This window comes from Lynx rufus, unplaced genomic scaffold (genome assembly GCF_022079265.1).
Source record: "Lynx rufus isolate CCGP_SWC_20201006 ecotype Redwood Valley unplaced genomic scaffold, mLynRuf1.p SCAF_22, whole genome shotgun sequence".
Taxonomy (NCBI): Eukaryota; Metazoa; Chordata; class Mammalia; order Carnivora; family Felidae; genus Lynx; species Lynx rufus.
In genome coordinates, this window is record NW_025814837.1 from 8,948,811 (window position 1) to 8,970,549 (window position 21,739).

The 21,739-nt window shown below is 36.6% G+C and overlaps 1 protein-coding gene across 1 annotated transcript in view; it reads left to right on the forward strand.

The window, feature by feature from the left end:
- Positions 1-21,739, forward strand: part of CCDC178 (coiled-coil domain containing 178) — a 410,140-nt gene that overhangs the window by 137,556 nt on the left and 250,845 nt on the right. The window contains exons 14-17 of the mRNA XM_047086870.1: positions 2,783-2,845; positions 4,112-4,273; positions 5,858-5,971; positions 18,510-18,655. Of these exons, the coding sequence (XP_046942826.1) occupies positions 2,783-2,845; positions 4,112-4,273; positions 5,858-5,971; positions 18,510-18,655 (485 nt within the window). The remainder of the gene's footprint in view (positions 1-2,782; positions 2,846-4,111; positions 4,274-5,857; positions 5,972-18,509; positions 18,656-21,739) is intronic.

A 21,739-nucleotide genomic window follows, 5' to 3' on the forward strand; every position in this document is an offset into this window, starting at 1 on the left:
CCTAAGAATGCAAGACAGAGCTGCTGTGCCCCACTGATTCAGTACAACTCAGTTATTTGCAGAAATACTCAATTTTTTGTTATAACTCTTAATTTTTAATTCTTGTTTTCTCTGCTGGTCTAAAATCTTATATAATAATTTGAGTTCTCCAACTTTGGTCTTAACTCCCCTCCATCACTGGAAAGCAAACTGATGCTACTTCCTTGATTCTGAGCTTATATCTATTTATATTTGGTGTTTACTTCTCTTTTCTCTTTGAAAGTGGATTTCCGGACACATAGCATTAAGTGTTGCATTGCTCTTCAGTTCTTTGTCCTAGTATAAGTCTCTTCCAGTAGAATAGCTCTTTGCTGCCACCTTCTGGTTTTTGTCTGCTAAAGCCAGGCAGCAGGTCAAAGGTGACTGTTTCAATTTGGGCTCTTCTCAGCATCTGAGAATGCTCCGCCTTTTCTTTGACTTCTTTGAAGCTCTTCAAAGTGATCTTTTGATATATTTTATTCTCCAAAACCAGAATTGACTTATTTTTATGGAGGCTTTATGTCCCCAAAGCCTATATTTTTTTACTTTTTTTTTTTTTTTTTTTTTTTTACAGAGAAAGCTTGTTGACCTCTAAAGAATACAAGAATAGCAAATATAGGGAGCATCCACAGCCTTTAGGGATAAGTACCCAAAGAGCGTGAAAGAGGCTACCTTCCTCCAAAGCAGAGTAAGGTCTTACTGGAGAGAGCGTGGCTGTGTCTCAGTCGATGACCTTAAGCAGCTATCTGCCAGGTGCCAGAGAATTTGATGAAGGTTAAATGGAGTTTGAATGGAGTTTCTGGGTAGAGAACCTGGAGGGTAGGCACCATTGGTTTTCCACACACCAGCTGGCAGCAATTCTACAGGAAGAAGGAGGAAACCATTGGAAACAGAACAAGGTTGTCAAGGGCCTTGCTGCAGCCTTGTAAGCCCCACCATTGCCCTCTATTGATAAAGCCTCACTTGAAGCCAGCTGGCAGAAGAAAATAGTTTACATATCCAGCCCTAGTATCTCAAATTAGTTAAGAGAGTGGATTTAAAGCTAAAAGGCAATGATTAGATAAATGGCACAAATATACAGTCCACATGCAAACTTCTCTAATTCAGTTGGTTTCTATATGTAACTGAACACCATGTCTTCCATTTATCTCATAACTCTAGAGTCTCTTTTAATCTTTAGAGTCTCCTACATTAAAAAAAATTGCCTTTTATTGCATTAACATTTGTTGAAGAGTCTAAGCCATTTACTTTCCAGAACATCTCTCACAATGGGTTTATTTTTTTGTTCTCATTGTTAAATTCAGGTTAAACACTTTTGGCAGGACTATTACATAGTTATCATATTGTGTCAATGAAACATCACAAAGCACATGGTGCAAGTTTGTCTCATTAGTGATAGTAAGTTTGGTCATTTGGTTAAAGTTATGACTAATAAATTTATTTATTCTCCTGTTGTAGTATTGACCCAATTGAGTGATATGTTAAGAACATGAAATTATCTTTGTTTCCAAAAAAAAATTTTTATCCAAATTTAGCATCCACTGGTAAGTCTTGGTTGAATCCATTTTTGTCAGAGGCGTGAAATGGTGAATTTTCTGGACTTCCATTCCTTTTACAATCCATCGACAATTAGAAGAACTGAAAAGTTTGGCACAGGCTGGGTTGCAGGCCATCCTCCTAAAAATGGTTTCTTCTTTCAGTTCTTATTCAGGCACTTACCTCTGCATTTGCTACCACTGCCCCTATTTCCTTAAGTCTCAGGGAAACACCTTGTCGGCCTGGTTTCACTCTCCATCCTTCACATGCTGTTCATGAGTAAGAATCTGTGTGATTATGATATTTTAATGGATCTGGAGTTTCTTATTATATGAAGAGATTTTTTTAAAAACCTATTTTTGAGTTTGAAAGAACCTAAAACTTTGATAGCTTGATTACCCAACCTAGGGACAAAAGTACTTTGTTATTTGTTAATTCATTTGTTCAATAAGTTATTTAGATGTTTTTACAGCTACTATATCTTTGTCATTCTCCATCCTCTCTTCTTAAACATTTTCAATGATAGTTTAATAAGTACTTTACTAAGACCATACTCTATCTCTTGTGTTAAATCTACAGTAATATGGATTCATTTTCCCAATACTGTTCTCAGTAGCTACGTAATCCATACTGCATAATTAAAAGGCAGCATCTCTGGTGTTGTGTGGTAATGTCAATTACCACTATGGAGAGTTTAAATCTATCCAAGTAACAGAAAAAAAAATATTTTTCTACACATTTTTTGCCTACTAAATTCCAAAGAATGATTTTTTTTTTTTAAGAAAAAAGAAAAAACATATTCTGGCCAAATGGAGAATCTGATTACATTTTACAAACTTCAGACTATCAATTTTCAAAATTGAATGTATTCTTTTTGGAAGATGTTATTAAAAGCAAACTGATAGTTTTTAAAAAGAGGAATTGAGGACTGTTTAGTCTCTCCTTTTTGATTACTTTGATCTTTTAGTTCAGGATTATAAAGTAACCTGAACTGAACTGAAATTCTTTTTCTTGGTCTTGTATCACTTACTTTGTTTCAAATAACATCGGATTTTTTGGTTGTATGTTTGGTTGGTTGGCTGTTGTTTTTTTATAATACTCAATTTTTAATAAATATTTTATTCTTTATTATAATGTAAGTAAAATGTTGCTTGTGTTATCAGTTGTCTTCAATAATATTTTCTGATATTCTATAAATAAAACCTTTTTTAAATTTGATAATATATAGGGTAGAGAAGAATTCTTGAAAAGACTTATTCGAAGTGAAGTGACTAATGGAATGATGATTCAGGTAATCCTAATTCGGTTTCAATATTTTATTCTTCCTTTAATTTGCAGTGTACTTAGCATTTTAAATTTGCCTGTAATGAGGCATCTTTTCCCTACTTGGTTTGCAAGCCAGCAGTTTTCTCTCCTTAGCTGATGACAGTTGCCCTCTGTGTACGACTAGCAGAGCCTGATCATGCATAAAGAAACTGACCTCCCATACACATATCTCATTTTGTGGCTTAATGGGAATTTCTGCCAGTCTAGTAAAAGGGCAGTGAGATCTTATTCCTAAGCGTCTCCTTAGTTTGCTTTGTGATGATGTTATGTTTTCTTTACTTTTAGTGTCTTTCAATTGAATTTCTGTATTTAACACTGAAAAAACATATGTTATTTCTATATAAAGATTTTGAAATCAAATTAATATAGCTAGCAAAGTCAATTTAAAATGTCTTTATCTTCGTCTACCACCTGTATATCCTTTGGAACCCAGGTTGTCTGTTTTGGTCTTTGACATGTTTCTAGAATGGCTCCCCTTCAGAAATACATGAATACCTGAAGTTCTAAAAATAAAATCAAGAGGCAAAACAGTCCAAAACAGTGTTATTGTATACACTTATTTGAGATTATCTGCACCTCTGGTCTTCTTTGAAATGAACACAAATTTTGTGATTTCTTCTGTTAGGAAATTTGGCATTTTCAAACATATAAAAGCAGTGTTTCTCCGCTTCTCTATGCTGAAAATGCCAAATTTCCTGATTTATTTTTCTTTCTATGTATATATATGTTCAATAATTCCATAATTTTCTAGCCCTTTTAGCTTAGTATTTTGTCATTAACTTCTTGTCCATTGGTTTTACTGGGTTTTAGTTTGCCAGAATTACATATATTTCAATATTTGTTGTTAGTGTGCTTTTTAACCTTATTATCTTCCAATACTTACATAAGAATGTTTGATTTTTATTATCTATATTAATTGTCTCTCATTTTTGAATAACTACATTGTTTAAATATGGTATATTCATACCTATTTTTGTGGTGGCATAATTTTTTTTAATTTTCAAATAACAACAAATATTATTGCCTGACACAAGACTGAGACTCAATAAATGTTTACTTTTTTTAAGTTTTTAATTCCAGTTAGCAGGCAGTGTTATATTAGTTTCAGGTGTGCAATATAGTGACTCAACAATTCCATACATCACCTGGTGCTCATCACAACAAGTGCACTCCTTATCCCATGTTTAGGTGATTCATAACTTAATGAATTCTTTAAAATTTTTGCTGGCAGAAAAAATTGTATTCCATTCAAGAAGAACAGATCCTTGAGAGACAGGATCTTATGGAAAAGAAAGCAACGTACACCCTAGCACTGGCGGAACTAGAGACACCGCTGCTTGAACTAGAAGAAGATGCCGCAAAAATCAGAACTGCCCACAAAGAGCATGCTGACGTAAGCACTTACAATTAATCCAGAAGCTAATTTCCAGGAGTGTTGAGGTCGATAAATCGTATATGTGATCTTACATTATTATTTGGAATATTATGATTTCACATAGGAAGACATAAAAGCATGAACAAAATGAGTCTTTTATGACCACACAGCTGATCTATAGTGGAACCAAATGGCAAGACTATTGATGCTATTACCTGGGCCCCCGTACTCTATCTTAAAGTGTACCTAGGAAAAGCAGTTTTCAAACAGATGAGTAGTGATTTTTCTTTTGTGATTGCCCACTATGTTAAATTTAATTCAAAGTCTTCACTGCCTGTTAATAAAATGCTGAAGCTATGTTTACTCAAATATAAAATCTAATGCATCTTGACATTTTTATGGTAAATTTTTGATGTATGTGGAAGAAGTTGAGACACATAGGATGAAAAATAAAGCAAATGTCGATAAAATATTTTCAAAACAACAAGTTTATGGCAGTTACTGATACTACTAGCCCTTCCCAAAGAAAAATTTAGTAGAATAATATGTATGCATCCTGTCATTAGTCTTTTGGAGAAGTAGAGGGTGTGGTGAGAGTTATATATTCTTGTCCTTAGGTGCAGGGAGGACATACATACATTCGTTTGGGCCATTTTAGCAACAGAATTTTTTTCTTTGCAAATGATGATGTAATTTAATAATTTATTAAAATGGCCTTTAATAATTTTCAATTTTTTTAATTAAAAAAACTTTGTGATTTATAAAATGTTCCCATTTTGAAAGTTTATTTCGATCTTCAAAGCCTCCCTGTGAAATAGCCAAGACAGAGCTTACCTGTGTTGTGGACTTGAGAAAACTAGGGCCTAAATGCACGAAGCAGCTTGTACAAGGCCATAAAACATGGCAACAACAAATTCTGAGTATACTACTATATTCAGGGCTCTTAATTGCTTATCCTAGAGCTCATGTAATGAATATATAACCAGTACTAACACCTAGTGAGATAAATGATTTTAATAATGGCTCCTCCTTACATTAGTGATGGAAATTTATTAATTGCTTCAAAAGCCTCAGTATAATCATCTGAGCATAATGAATTCCTAAAAAGATTAATGACTTTTATTCCCCCTTATTTTATAATAGCCATTGTTTTTTTTCCTCATCTTATAGTTCAGTAATCATTTTTGTTTTTATTATATTTTAATAGTTTATAAACTATAAGAACTATGAATTTAACACAGACTCTTGGAAATAGCAAGTTTTTATGCACTTTTGGTAATGATCGCTGATAATTGGTATTTGGAGTTTTAATTTTGGTTAAAATTTTCAAATATGGTGAAAACTTATAATTTCTATGTGAGTTTATTAGTTTTTGTTATTTAGCTAAAATTTATTAGATTTTTGGTTTTATCTGCTAATTCAAGTGGAATATTGGGATGTGGATATCATAGTATATTTTTGTTATTCGTGTGTGGTGGTCCTTTCCCTTTCTACCAAAATACATGTTGTTACTATTAAAATGGTCATTTGGGAACTACTTGGTCTAAACCAGGGTAGTTGGATTGTAACTGCTGCATATCTTAATTTCTGAATGTCTTCTAGACATTAAATGATATAATTGAGAAAAGAGAAAATGTTAAAAGAAATGTGGAAAGAACAAAGAAAAATTTGAGAAAAAAAGGGAAGAAAACTCGTGATGCAATAATAGAAACTGAGGTAAGAAATTTAATACCAAAAAAATTTGTGAATTTCCAACCTCTTTATGTCAATGAAAACTATTCAAGCAATTTATTTTAGGTGGATACTTCTCATTTCTAATTGGTTGCACTAAGTTTCTATACGCATACACACACACTCACACATACACACACAGAGTGCATCTTCATTTTTTCTCTTTTATAGTGTTTTTCCCACTGTACTAGTGCACCCTCCTGTTAACCTTTCCTACAAAGTAGAGGTAGGGATTTCTGTATTGTACCAGATAGTACCATGTTTCTAGAGATGAGACCAATCTACAGACTGAAACATTTGTTAATATCCGACAACTCAATTTTACCCTCATGCCATTGTAAAGGCAGCATGGTCATATACCAAAAGGCTTCAGGGCTTTTTCCAAATCAGAAATATTTGCTCCCTGGGCACCTGGGTGGTTCATTTGGTTATGCAACTGATTTCGGTTCAGGTCTTGATCTCGCAGTTTTTGAGTTCGAGCCCCGCATCAGGCTCTGTGCTGACAGCTTGCTCAGAGCCTGAAGTCTGCTCTGGATTCTGTCTCCCTCTCGCTCTGCCCCTATCCCGCTCACACTCTCTCTGTCTCTCTCAAAAATAAATAAGCATTAAAAAAAATTAAAGAAATATTTGCTCCCTGAAAATCCTCATCTCCAGTATTCTGTCTTTATAAAATCACTGGATATGGGGAAGTGGAGATAGTCCACTATCTTCAACTTGCTATCCTCTGAATATATTTTTAAGGTAGCACCAATTGGATTTGTTGGTGGACAGCATGTTGGCTATTAGATAGAGGTGTAATCATATCTTTTTAAAAAATTTTTTTTAACATTTATTCATTTTTGAGAGAGACAGAACAAGAGCAGGGAGGGACAGAGAGAGAAGGAGACACAGAATCTGAAGCAGGCTCAGGCTCTGAGCTGTCAGCATGGAGCCCGACGCGGGGCTCGAACCCACAAACCAAACCATGAGATCATGGCCTGAGCTGAAATTGGACACATAACCGACTGGGCCACACGGGCACCCCTGTGTAATCATAATATTTTTAAAATGTTTGTACTAGGCCGCAAAATAAATATTAAAAATTTACCAAGGAATATAATAATACTAGCAACAATAACTCCAACAACAGATACTGATATTTTTCAGTTCTCTATATCCAGACGTTATTTAAAATGCTCAGATATATTAACTCATTTCAACTTCATAATAACTCTACAAAGATTATGCTATTATTATCTCCATTCTACAGTTGAAGAATCTAATGCCTTGTTTTTTAATGAACTTGTTCAGTTTCACACAGCTCGTTAATGGTGCAGTTGAGATTCACTAAATCTGGCATTGGCACCAGAATCTATGCTCTTAACCATTATGTTATTCTGATCTGCTCATACAGGTTACTTTTGTTGAATATAGTGAAGTAAAATTAGAACTCTAACAAAAAAAATTACAGCAAAAAGAAAACATTTGTATAGATCACTGGAAATATGTTTTTAGAAAATTTTTTTAAGTTTATTTTTAGAGAGAGAGAGAAAACAAGTGGGGGAGGAGCAGAGAGAAGAGAGAGGGAGAGAGAATCCCAAGCAGGCTCCACCCTGTCAGCTCAGAACCCTATGCAGGACTCAGGTTCACAAACCGTGAGATCATGACCTGAGCTGAAATCAAGAGTCATACACTTAACTGACTGAGTCACCCAGGTACCCCTCTGGGCATATTTTTTAAATTACATTTTTTTCCATTATTTGCTTCTGTGTTAAGGAATATTCAGAAATATAACTTACCATTTATTTATAAATGACTGATGATAAACCATAGAGCAAAATTTATGGAGCAGGTCAGGGTAATACTTTAGTATTACCAATAAATTATTTTGGTAAGAAAAACTTAGAGTGCTTAGCATATCTATGTGAACAAAAAGAGGATAAAAACAGCCATGGGAAAAACTAACAGAGAAATAATTATATATAGTAATGAAAGAAAGAATGCTGCTTTGCATAGCAGTTTGTTTTAAAATTTGGATGAAGTATATAATTTATTTATAAAATGCAAATAATGAAAACTGAGTCAAGAGGAAGAATCACAACAAGAGTAGAATGATAATTATAGAATAAATGTCATTTGTCTAGACCACTAGTGGCAAGAACAAGCCCGGGTACTTTACAGGTATCCCTACAAAGACCAGATACAGACCATAACAAAGTATGGAGAGCTTCTGAATTCATTCTGTAATAATGTAATTCTGAAACTGTAACTGAAAAAGATTAGCATGAAAAAGAATTCTATAGGTGATCTCATTTATGAACACAGATGACAAAACCTTAAATATATCAGTGCGTTGAGGTTTTACAGTGTGATTTAAAAGCATGTATTATGCAAGTTAAGATTCTTTTGAAGAATGTGAAGATGAGTCAGCATAAAGAAATGTACAGCTGATACTTGAACAGTGCAGGATTTAGCGGTGCCAGCCCCCACATAGTTGAAAATCCACATGTAACTTTTGACTCCCCCAGAACTTAACTACTAATAGCCTACTGTTGACTGGAAGCTTTAAAGATAACAAACAGTTGATTAACATATATTTTTGTATGCTACAGATATTATATTCTATATTATTATATTAAAGTAGAATAGACTAAAGAAAATCATAAGGAAGAAAAAATATATTTACAATAGTGTGCTGTTAAAACTCTGCATGTAAGTGGGTCTGCAGAGTTCAAACCTGTGCTGTTCAAGGATCAGCTGTACTAATATAATTCAGTACATTTACAGAAATGAAAGACAACCCAAAATATTTGATAAAACACCATAGCCACCAATGATTTTCAAAAAGACCTTCAACTACCTAGAAACAGAATGAAAACATTCTGACCTTGATTGTGTGTTATAGTGTGTCTACCAGTATTTTTTAGAAAATGTTATACTCGGAGGCTGGGAAGATGGCGGCGTAGGAGGACGCTGGGCTCACCGCCCGTTCTGCTGATCACTTAGATTTCACCTACACCTGCCTAAATAACCCAGAAAACCGCCAGAGGATTAGCAGAACAGAGTCACCGGACCCAAGTGCAGACGAGAGGCCCACGGAAGAGGGTAGGAAGGGCTGCGAGGCGGTGCGCGCTCCACGGACTGGCGGGAGGGAGCCGGGGCGGAGGGGCGGCTCGCCGGCCAAGCAGAGCCCCCGAGTCCGGCTTGCAAAAGCGGAGGGGCCTGACGGACTGTGTTCCCACAGCAAGCGCGACTTAGCGTCTGGGAGGTCAGAAGTTAACAGCTCTGCTCGGAAAGCGGGAAGGCTGGAGGACAAAGGGAGGGTGAGCTGCGGAGCCCCCGGACGACAGAGCTCAGTTTGGCGGGGAACAAAGGCGCTAGCCAGCGCCATCTCCCCCGCCCATCCCCCAGCCAAAATCCCAAAGGGAACCGGCTCCGGCCAGGGAAATTGCTCGCTCCGCGCGAACACCCAACTCTGTGCTTCTGCGGAGCCAAACCTCCGGCAGCGATCTGACTCCCTCCGGCTGCCACAGGGCCCCTCCTGAAGTGGATCACCTAAGGAGAAGCGAGCTAAGCCTGCCCCCCCTGCCGCCGTGCACCTTGCCTTCCCACCCCAGCTAATACGCCAGATCCCCAGCAGCACAAGCCTGGCAGTGTGCAAGTAGCCCAGACGGGCCACGCCACCCCACAGTGAATCCCGCCCCTAGGAGAGGGGAAGAGAAGGCACACACCAGTCTGACTGTGGCCCCAGCGGTGGGCTGGGGGCAGACATCAGGTCGGACTGCGGCCCCGCCCACCAACTCCAGTTATACACCACAGCACAGGGGAAGTGCCCTGCAGGCCCTCACCACACCAGGGACTATCCAAAATGACCAAGCGGAAGAATTCCCCTCAGAAGAATCTCCAGGAAATAACAACAGCTAATGAGCTGATCAAAAAGGATTTAAATAATATAACAGAAAGTGAATTTAGAATAATAGTCATAAAATTAATCGCTGGGCTGGAAAACAGCATACAGGACAGCAGAGAATCTCTTGCTACAGACATCAGGGGACTAAGGAACAGTCACGAGGAGCTGAAAAACGCTTTAAAGGAAATGCAAAACAAAATGCAAACCACCACGGCTCGGATGGAAGAGGCAGAGGAGAGAATAGGTGAACTAGAAGATAAAGTTATGGAAAAAGAGGAAGCTGAGAAAAAGAGAGATAAAAAAATCCAGGAGTATGAGGGGAAAATTAGAGAACTCAGTGATACACTAAAAAGAAATAATATACGCATAATTGGTATCCCAGAGGAGGAAGAGAGAGGGAAAGGTGCTGAAGGGGTACTTGAAGAAATAATAGCTGAGAACTTCCCTGAACTGGGGAAGGAAAAAGGCATTGAAATCCAAGAGGCACAGAGAACTCCCTTCAGACGTAACTTGAATCGATCTTCTGCACGACATATCATAGTGAAACTGGCAAAATACAAGGATAAAGAGAAAATTCTGAAAGCAGCAAGGGGTAAACGTGCCCTCACATATAAAGGGAGACCTATACGACTCGTGACTGATCTCTCTTTTGAAACTTGGCAGGCCAGAAAGAATTGGCACGAGATTTTCAGGGTGCTAGACAGCAAAAATATGCAGCCAAGAATCCTTTATCCAGCAAGTCTGTCATTTAGAATAGAAGGAGAGATAAAGGTCTTCCCAAACAAACAAAAACTGAAGGAATTTGTCACCACTAAACCAGCCCTACAAGAGATCCTAAGGGGGACCCTGTGAGACAAAGTACCAGAGACATCACTACAAGCATAAAACATACAGACATCACAATGACTCTAAACCCGTATCTTTCTATAATAACACTGAATGTAAATGGATTAAATGCGCCAACCAAAAGACATAGGGTATCAGAATGGATAAAAAAACAAGACCCATCTATTTGCTGTCTACAAGAGACTCATTTTAGACCTGAGAACACCTTTAGATTCAGAGTGAGGGGATGGAGAACTATTTATCATGCTACTGGAAGCCAGAAGAAAGCTGGAGTAGCCATACTTATATCAGACAAACTAGACTTTAAATTAAAGGCTGTAACAAGCGATGAAGAAGGACATTATATAATAGTTACAGGGTCTATCCATCAGGAAGAGCTAACAATTATAAATGTCTATGCGCCGAATACCGGAGCCCCCAAATATATAAAACAATTACTCATAAACAGAAGCAACCTTATTGATAAGAATGTGGTAATTGCTGGGGACTTTAACACCCCACTTACAGAAATGGATAGATCATCTAGACACACGGTCAATAAAGAAACAAGGGCCCTGAATGAGACACTGGATCAGATGGACTTGACAGATCTATTTAGAACTCTGCATCCCAAAGCAACAGAATATACTTTCTTCTCGAGTGCACATGGAACATTCTCCAAGATAGATCATATACTGGGTCACAAAACAGCCCTTCATAAGTTTACAAGAATTGAAATTATACCATGCATACTTTCAGACCACAATGCTATGAAGCTTGAAATCAACCACAGGAAAAAGTCTGGAAAACCTCCAAAAGCATGGAGGTTAAAGAACACCCTACTAACGAATGAGTGGGTCAACCAGGCAATTAGAGAAGAAATCAAAAAATATATGGAAACAAACGAAAATGAAAATACAACAATCCAAATGCTTTGGGACGCAGCGAAGGCAGTCCTGAGAGGAAAATACATTGCAATCCAGGCCTATCTCAAGAAACAAGAAAAATCCCAAATACAAAATCTAACAGCACACCTAAAGGAAATAGAAGCAGAACAGCAAAGGCAGCCTAAACCCAGCAGAAGAAGAGAAATAATAAAGATCAGAGCAGAAATAAACAATATAGAATCTAAAAAAACTGTAGAGCAGATCAACGAAACCAAGAGTTGTTTTTTTGAAAAAATAAACAAAATTGACAAACCTCTAGCCAGGCTTCTCAAAAAGAAAAGGGAGATGACCCAAATAGATAAAATCATGAATGAAAATGGAATTATTACAACCAATCCCTCAGAGATACAAACAATTATCAGGGAATACTATGAAAAATTATATGCCAACAAATTGGACAACCTGGAAGAAATGGACAAATTCCTGAACACCCACACTCTTCCAAAACTCAATCAGGAGGAAAGAGAAAGCTTGAACAGACCCATAACCAGCGAAGAAATTGAATCGGTTATCAAAAATCTCCCAACAAATAAGAGTCCAGGACCAGATGGCTTTCAGGGGAGTTCTACCAGACGTTTAAAGCAGAGATAATACCTATCCTTCTCAAGCTATTCCAAGAAATAGAAAAGGAAGGAAAACTTCCAGACTCATTCTATGAAGCCTGTATTACTTTGATTCCTAAACCAGACAGAGACCCAGTAAAAAAAGAGAACTACAGGCCAATATCCCTGATGAATATGGATGCAAAAATTCTCAATAAGATACTAGCAAATCGAATTCAACAGCATATAAAAAGAATTATTCACCATGATCAAGTGGGATTCATTCCTGGGATGCAGGGCTGGTTCAACATTCGCAAATCAATCAACGTGATACATCACATTAACAAAAAAAAAGAGAAGAACCATATGATCCTGTCAATCGATGCAGAAAAGGCCTTTGACAAAATCCAGCACCCTTTCTTAATAAAAACCCTTGAGAAAGTCGGGATAGAAGGAACATACTTAAAGATCATAAAAGCCATTTATGAAAAGCCCACAGCTAACATCATCCTCAACGGGGAAAAACTGAGAGCTTTTTCCCTGAGATCAGGAACACGACAGGGATGCCCACTCTCACCGTTGTTGTTTAACATAGTGCTGGAAGTTCTAGCATCAGCAATCAGACAACAAAAGGAAATCAAAGGCATCAAAATTGGCAAAGATGAAGTCAAGCTTTCGCTTTTTGCAGATGACATGATATTATACCTGGAAAATCCGATAGACTCCACCAAAAGTCTGCTAGAACTGATACATGAATTCAGCAAAGTTGCAGGATACAAAATCAATGTACAGAAATCAGTTGCATTCTTATACACTAACAACGAAGCAACAGAAAGACAAATAAAGAAACTGATCCCATTCACAATTGCACCAAGAAGCATAAAATACCTAGGAATAAATCTAACCAAAGATGTAAAGGATCTGTATGCTGAAAACTATAGAAAACTTATGAAGGTAATTGAAGAAGATTTAAAGAAATGGAAAGACATTCCCTGCTCATGGATTGGAAAAATAAATATTGTCAAAATGTCAATACTACCCAAAGCTATCTACACATTCAATGCAATCCCAATCAAAATTGCACCAGCATTCTTCTCGAAACTAGAACAAGCAATCCTAAAATTCATATGGAACCACAAAAGGCCCCGAATAGCCAAAGGAATTTTGAAGAAGAAGACCAAAGCAGGAGGCATCACAATCCCAGACTTTAGCCTCTACTACAAAGCTGTCATCATCAAGACAGCATGGTATTGGCACAAAAACAGACACACAGACAAATGGAATAGAATAGAAACCCCAGAACTAGACCCACAAACATATGGCCAACTCATCTTTGACAAAGCAGGAAAGAACATCCAATGGAAAAAAGACAGCCTCTTTAACAAATGGTGCTGGGAGAACTGGACAGCAACATGCAGAAGGTTGAAACTAGACCACTTTCTCACACCATTTACAAAAATAAACTCAAAATGGATAAAGGACCTAAATGTGAGACAGGAAACCATCAGAACCTTAGAGGAGAAAGCAGGAAAAGACCTCTCTGACCTCAGCCGTAGCAATCTCTTACGCGACACATCCCCAAAGGCAAGGGAATTAAAAGCAAAAGTGAATTACTGGGACCTTATGAAGATAAAAAGCTTCTGCACAGCAAAGGAAACAACCAACAAAACTAAAAGGCAACCAACGGAATGGGAAAAGATATTTGCAAATGACATATCGGACAAAGGGCTAGTATCTAAAACCTATAAAGAGCTCACCAAACTCCACACCCGAAAAACAAATAACCCAGTGAAGAAATGGGCAGAAAACATGAATAGACACTTCTCTAAAGAAGACATCCAGATGGCCAACAGGCACGTGAAAAGATGTTCAGCGTCGCTCCTTATCAGGGAAATACAAATCAAAACCACACTCAGGTATCACCTCACGCCAGTCAGAGTGGCCAAAATGAACAAATCAGGAGACTATAGATGCTGGAGAGGATGTGGAGAAACGGGAACCCTCTTGCACTGTTGGTGGGAATGCAAATTGGTGCAGCCGCTCTGGAAAGCAGTGTGGAGGTTCCTCAGAAAATTAAAAATAGACCTACCCTATGACCCAGCAATAGCACTGCTAGGAATTGATCCAAGGGATACAGGAGTACTGATGCATAGGGGCACTTGTACCCCAATGTTCATAGCAGCACTCTCAACAATAGCCAAATTATGGAAAGAGCCTAAATGTCCATCAACTGATGAATGGATAAAGAAATTGTGGTTTATATACACAATGGAATACTACGTGGCAATGAGAAAAAATGAAATATGGCCTTTTGTAGCAACGTGGATGGAACTGGAGAGTGTGATGCTAAGTGAAATAAGCCATACAGAGAAAGACAGATACCATATGGTTTCACTCTTATGTGGATCCTGAGAAACTTAACAGGAACCCATGGGGGAGGGGAAGGAACAAAAAAAAAAAAGAGGTTAGAGTGGGAGAGAGCCAAAGCATAAGAGACTCTTAAAAACTGAGAACAAACTGAGGGTTGATGGGGGGTGGGAGGGAGGGGCGGGTGGGTGATGTGTACTGAGGAGGGCACCTTTTGGGATGAGCACTGGGTGTTGTATGGAAACCAATTTGTCAATAAACTTCATATAAAAAAAAAAAAAGAAAATGTTATACTCAATGCTGGAACATTAAAGGTATTTCCTTTAAACTCAGGATCAAAAACATTCCAATAAGCTCCTACTACTCAGCACACTTCTGTTACTGATCACAAGTTACTTGTAACACATCACAAAACCTAAAACCTATGTGTTGAGCAGTACAGTTGAAAGCTACCACAGTTCTCATGTCCACATCTGAATACTAGTTTCAAAAATATTAACTAAAAATTGCCAAAAGTGGTATGTCTTACAAATAACAGATTTCAATGAAGAATATGGCTGAACACTTTCTTTGTGCTCAGTATTATCCAAGGTACTAGGAGTTCAAGTGCTAGAGAAGAAGGGTTAATTTTCTTTTATTTGTCCTTCAACTTAGTTTGCCTTTCCAGTTATTATTGAACACTTGAGATATATTAAACATTGTTGGAATTTGCTGGAGTTGAGGAGGTAAAAGGAGAACTTTGTTCACTCAAGAAGCACATCATCTTTTTGGGGAGTAGACAAGGACGCAGAGAGCATTAATACTCTGCGAGCAAAGCTATGACAGCAGTATAATGAGGTGGGAGAGTGTCATGGAGGAGGAAACTGAGCTGTGAACTGAGGGATCTGGGGAAAGTTTTTCAGGGGAAGTTATTACTCACAGAGCAAATGGAGGTTAAGTACTTGCATTGCCATATGTTGTAGAGAACAGAGATGGTATACACACAAAGCCTAAAAGAATGAAAAACGATTGGCAGTGGAGGTATTCAACAAATGGTTTCTATTATTATTATTATATAATTTTTAAATGGATGAAGAAATGAGGTAAGGCATTTTAGAAACAGATGCTATGTTTGCAAAGCAAAGATATCATGGAATAGTGCTGTGTGTTTGTGGAATTGTAGGTAGTTTGGTATGACCAGAAAGTAGGGTACCTATTATAAGAATGAAAAGAGATGAAGCCAGTGAGATGGGCGATCCCTGGATGAAGAAATACCTTCTGTACCATGCTGCTGTGGAACCCCAGACTACTGTAATTCAAATATTTAATAGCATTTATTAAGTACTCTTATGCTGATAGGTATACAAAATATACTGTAGACCCTATTTTTATCTTCTAAGAACTTAAATTCTAAGACAGATAATTTTTTTTTAATTTTTTTTTTCAACGTTTATTTATTTTTGGGACAGAGAGAGACAGAGCATGAACGGGGGAGGGCAGAGAGAGAGGGAGACACAGAATCGGAAACAGGCTCCAGGCTCTGAGCCATCAGCCCAGAGCCTGACGCGGGGCTCGAACTCCCGGACCGTGAGATCGTGACCTGGCTGAAGTCGGACGCTTAACCGACTGCGCCACCCAGGCGCCCCAAAGACAGATAATTTTTAAGACAAATAATCTTATCTTTTACTGTGCATAAGCATTTCAGTCATGGCCAAGCTAAACGTGGGCCATTACTGAATTTTTACTATTTTCACCCCCATTTAAATCATAGACATAGAATATACACTTATTACATTTAGATAATTTAAAAATACATTTATTAAATCTTATTTAAAATATAATCTGAAATTAATAATTTAGAATATGAATATAATCTTTATTTAATTTTTAAGTTTATGTATTTTGAGAGAGAGAGAGAGGAGGTGCGAGTGGGGGAAGGGCAGAGAGAGAATCCCAAACAGGCTCTCTGCACTCAGCACAGACCCCAGTGTGAGGCTTGAACTCATAAACTGTGAGATCATGACCTGAGCCAAAGTTGGACTCTCAAGTGTCTGAGCCACCCAGGTGCCTCTATAATATTTATTACCTGATATTTTTTAAATATGTGGCTGGAAATGACAGTATTTGAGAAAAATAAGCCAAAGGATGGTCAGATTCTAAATGTACTTTTTTTATGCCTCTATTCCCATTTACTCTGGTGGCACTTCAGCATTTATCAATAGACTTACAAATGGCTCTTGGGGTCCCCAACCTTTTTTGAACTGGAGATGCTCAAATTTGTACCCCTCATTGACATAGAGCATCTAAAAGCTTCCTTCTACTCAGCTCCTTATAGTGCCGTTTCTGCTCTTTTTTGATGCCGTGGAGGGGGATATGCTGTTCACATGTACCAAAGCCTCACTGATGGTACCTATTAAAGTGCCAAAATACTGTTTTTGCTTTTCACTGCTGTCTGCAGGAGGCACACTCTTGCTTTCCTTTGGTATAGAATCCTCTGACGCCGCCTTCAGCATTGCTGAATTGGCTGGTTTGGTCTCAGTTGTAGATACCATTGCTTCTGAGGTCGTCTTAGTTTCCTACAAGAATTAAGATTAAGGCATGAATTATGGAATCTGACTTAAAAGTCAAGTTTAGTGATAGCATGCTGTACTCACAGTTGCCCATCCTCTTCAGCTTCTGAATACTTAATTTACTCCATACTTATGTATCTCTTCACACTTTTTTGAGGTGTTGACTTTTCTCCTAGTAATAATATAATATCCTGTTGGGTCTCATTGAAGAATCCTAGTCATTCATCTTTCAACCATATTCAGGTATTGAAAATAAACCAAAAACAAACCAACCAACAAATAAACACCCTCATTCCAGAACTTTCAGAAAAAGAAAAAAAAAGGGAGGATATGGAAATTCAAACACAGTACCCAGTGTTGAAAGTCGTGGACAAATAGTGGGTAGGAAAATAAATATAAAAGATTAGCCTTTCTTCTTGAAATCTGTAAGAGCAGAGAAAGAATCAGGGAGCATATGGGGGAAAATGGAGGAAAATAGGAGCAAAGGGAGCAGTTGAAATCTGTGAAATCAGTTGGGGGAGAGTAGCACTAATTAGAAGCAATGCCAGATGTAGGGAACAACATTCTGTAAGTCAGTCATCCAGTCAGTAAATCATTAAGTCAATATAAACATCAACAGTCATAAAGGGATCATGCAAAAAATAGATGGAAAATAAAATCTTCAGTCTGGAATTGTACAGGCCAGCCTTGGGGAAATGTATTAAATACCAACTTCTTGTGTTTGAATGATCAGGACAATGTATATTCTTGCCTACCTTCAATGTACACGTTTGGAAAACAGTAACCACATGTTTGCATTTTGAAAGGATGTGCCTTTAAGGTGTGCATGTATGTGGGCGTGTAGAGGGACAGACAAGTTAGTGCAAGGGAGAGAGGGGAAAATGGAGAAAGAGGAAAAGAGATGGGGGGAGAGAGACTGTATACTTCTAACCCATCTTTTAGAAAATCACATCAGGTGTTAACTATGAAGAAGGGAAGGTAAATCTAAGTTGTTGATTATGTTGATAAGAAGTTACTGTTTGCTTTTGATTGTTCACATGGCCAAATGTAATTGTATCCTTAAGTTGCCAGGATATGAAAATTCTAGTATTTAAAATAAAACTTTCTGGGGTGCCTGGGTGGCTCAGTCAGTTAAGCCTCTGACTTCGGCTCAGGTCATGATCTCATGGTTTGTGGATTCGAGCCCCTCATCAGGCTCTGTGCTGACAGCTCGGAGCCTGGAGCCTGTTTCAGATTGTGTGTGTGTGTGTCTCTCTCTCTCTCTCTCTCTCTCTCTCTCTCTCTCTCTCTCTCTGGCCCTTGCCCGCTAACACTCTATCTCTCTCTCTCTCTCTCTCAAAGATCAATAAACATTAAAAAAATAATAATAAAATAAAATAAAACATTCTTGAATTTGTTTTTCAGGAAAAACGCTCAATGATTTTTAAAGAAATAAAGACCACTAAAAGTAAAACAGTTATTTATCATGCAAAAATAGATCAATTGAATAAGGACTTAAAAGAAAAAGAGAAGGAAAAGAATATTTTGGCTCAGACACTTGAGCAATTAAAGTAAGTATTTAAGTGTTATAAAATATTAAATGTTCAATATATTATTTATAAAAGAGATATGATCAGATTTCCATATTTAAGATTTGTTCTTAAAATTATCCATAATTTGCCATTATTATTTGATGTGGAATAAACATGTAATATTTGATAATTTTGGCTTAAGAACATAAATTGCATTCATTTTTTATTACTCTGATGGGTTTATTCTTATTTGAGTAACTGCAAATATTTATTCTTTCCAAGTAGAAGAACTTTTCTTAATTATGAAATTAATCTTTCCCATTAATTTCAACATTTCTCACTCACATGACATGGTTAATAATATATGGTTTTTCACCCAACTCTTTTGGTAAGTTTTAAGGTAAGCCTTTAGAAATAGATATTCTACAAAACCTCATGTAATTTTTTCATATTTATTATAAAAACCTCTTATGCAGTCCCTTCATTAGTCAGGGGCATACATGACAAGGGTTAGTAAGGTCTTTCACTTAGAGAATGACCATAGTCTAAGATCCTTCAGTGTTTCCATAGACCCTTACTTAGAACTTGCATACTCTTCCTTTATTCCTTTTTGTTCTTATTTTCTATTTTATAATACATTGAGAACAGAGCTTGCAGGACTACTGGAAGAATATACATTAGTCACGTTTAGGAATTATAGTTTGATTTAAGTATAATAAGGCTAACATAGCATTAGCAAAATCACAGCCCTTGAGGGATAAAATGTCATGAAAACAGTTGCGCACAGCTTGATTATCATACACTCTAATAGAATCAGGGCATCCTCTCAACAAGGATTTATTTAGCTATTACTATAGGGTAAAAACATATTCAAAATGATCATACATATTTATCTGAAAAACATTAAATCATATTCAGTATATCATGTAAGAAGGCAAGGAAATATGCTGTTTATTTTGAAAGATATTTATCCACATCATTTAACATCTGTACAAATATGCTGAGGTTCAATGGTGTAAGCTTAAATTTTTTTAATTCTCATTAAACTTGTAAAGATTTAGTTTAGGAGCTGGTGAATTTCCTTTCTTCAGAATTCTTACCATTTCAGTCCTAACATTTTCGTCTGTTCTGTGGCTAGATTATATTGCCCTTGGGACAAGATTGGTCACCATGTCCCAGTGAATCAGTTCCTTCTCTAAACTTGACAAAAGTCTGCCTTCTCACAGGAAAAGGAGAAAAAGAATAGCTGAAGCTGTGACATTATTGACAGATCTATTAATTAACAATAATGATGGATAATGTCAAGTAATATTTAAAGTTACCATTAATTGACCTCTCAACGTACCAGATACTCTGTGGGCAGTCTGTGTTCTTTATCTGACCCAGTTCTCACAACAAATCTTTAAATTATATAGTAACATTCTTAAAAGAATACTGAGGAAACAAGCTGAGGGAAATTAGTTGACTGCCGTAACATTGTACAGCTAATTAGTGGTAGAACCAGCTCTGGTTTAGGTCCATCTTATTCCAAAGTGGTGCTCTTACGGCTATGCACGTTGACTCCCTAAACTAGGATTGGAAAGGAAGATTATTGCAGATAAACTGTATTAGCAATAGTCTACTGGTACTTTCAGTAGGTGACTGTATCAAGCTAATCATTCTTTATTGAGAACTTACAGTGTGCCTAGTGCCAGACACCGAGAAGGACAAAGAAATGACAAATGAGAAAGAGAACCTTCAAGTATCTAAAGATAATTTAGCAACACAAGCTTGCACGTGCAAAACTACTAAAATATGGTGATAAGAATAATAACAAAGCTATCCTTGGCTCTAATTTTTACACCTGTTTCTTAATTAGGATGTGAAAGGATTTAAACCAGACCCATAGGACCTCAGAGTGCATTCCTTTTATCACTGGGAGAAAGGAAACACTATTTTCATGCATAGATATACATATAATCATAATGTATGCATTTGTGTATGTGCCTATATGTGTATGTGTATGTATGTATGTATATATGTGTACATATATGTATGTATATATACATATATATGCATATACACATGTATATGTACATACATATATGTATATATGTATATATATGTATATATGTGTATATATATGTATATATGTATATATGTATGTATTTACATATGTATGTATACATATACATATATGTGTATATATACACATATACATATGTATATATGTATACATATGTATATGTGTATATATACATATGTATATACACATGTATATATACATGTATACACACATACATATATGTATATATGTATACATATACATGTATATGTGTATGTATATACATATGTATGTATACATGCATACATATGTATGTATACATGCATATGTATGTATGTATATATGTATGTATATATATGTATATATGTATATATGTATATATGCATATGTATATTTATATATATACATATGTGTATATATACAAATATATATACATATACATACATGTGTATATATATAAATATACATATATATACATATATATGTATATGTATATTTATAATTAACTAAATGCTCTGTTGAATATAATCCAGTCTCAAAATACTTAGTGTAGGGAACAAAGTATATGTGGTCAATATATAGTGATATTTGCTGGGAGCAACTGTGGGAGTATTTTGGTTCTGGTCATACTAGCTCTTTCCTGTGTGAATTTCCCCAGTATTCTATGTTCCATAATGTCAAGGGTTGTTGTTGTATTAAATGAGGTATTATATTCAAAGCACTTTAACATTTCAGTCCCTCAAAAACTTTAGTCCTGCTGCTATTTTAGCTAACTGTGCAGAGGATTCAGTTTTCTATACCAGCAGAGATAAAAACAACTGGGGGTAACGTAAGACTGTGTGGAGCTTTTGCAGCTGCTTATTCTGTATTCTGCGTTACTGATCGACTCTGGCAATTATTTCTAAAGCATATTTGTTTTGCAGTATTGTATTAACCACTTTTTGATGCTTTTTCTACTTATATTGTTCCTTATTTAAAGAAAAATCACTTAATCTCTGTGTCAGTATATACTTAGTTGCAAAGGACAAAATGCACACACACACACACACACACACACACACACACACACACCACATTCT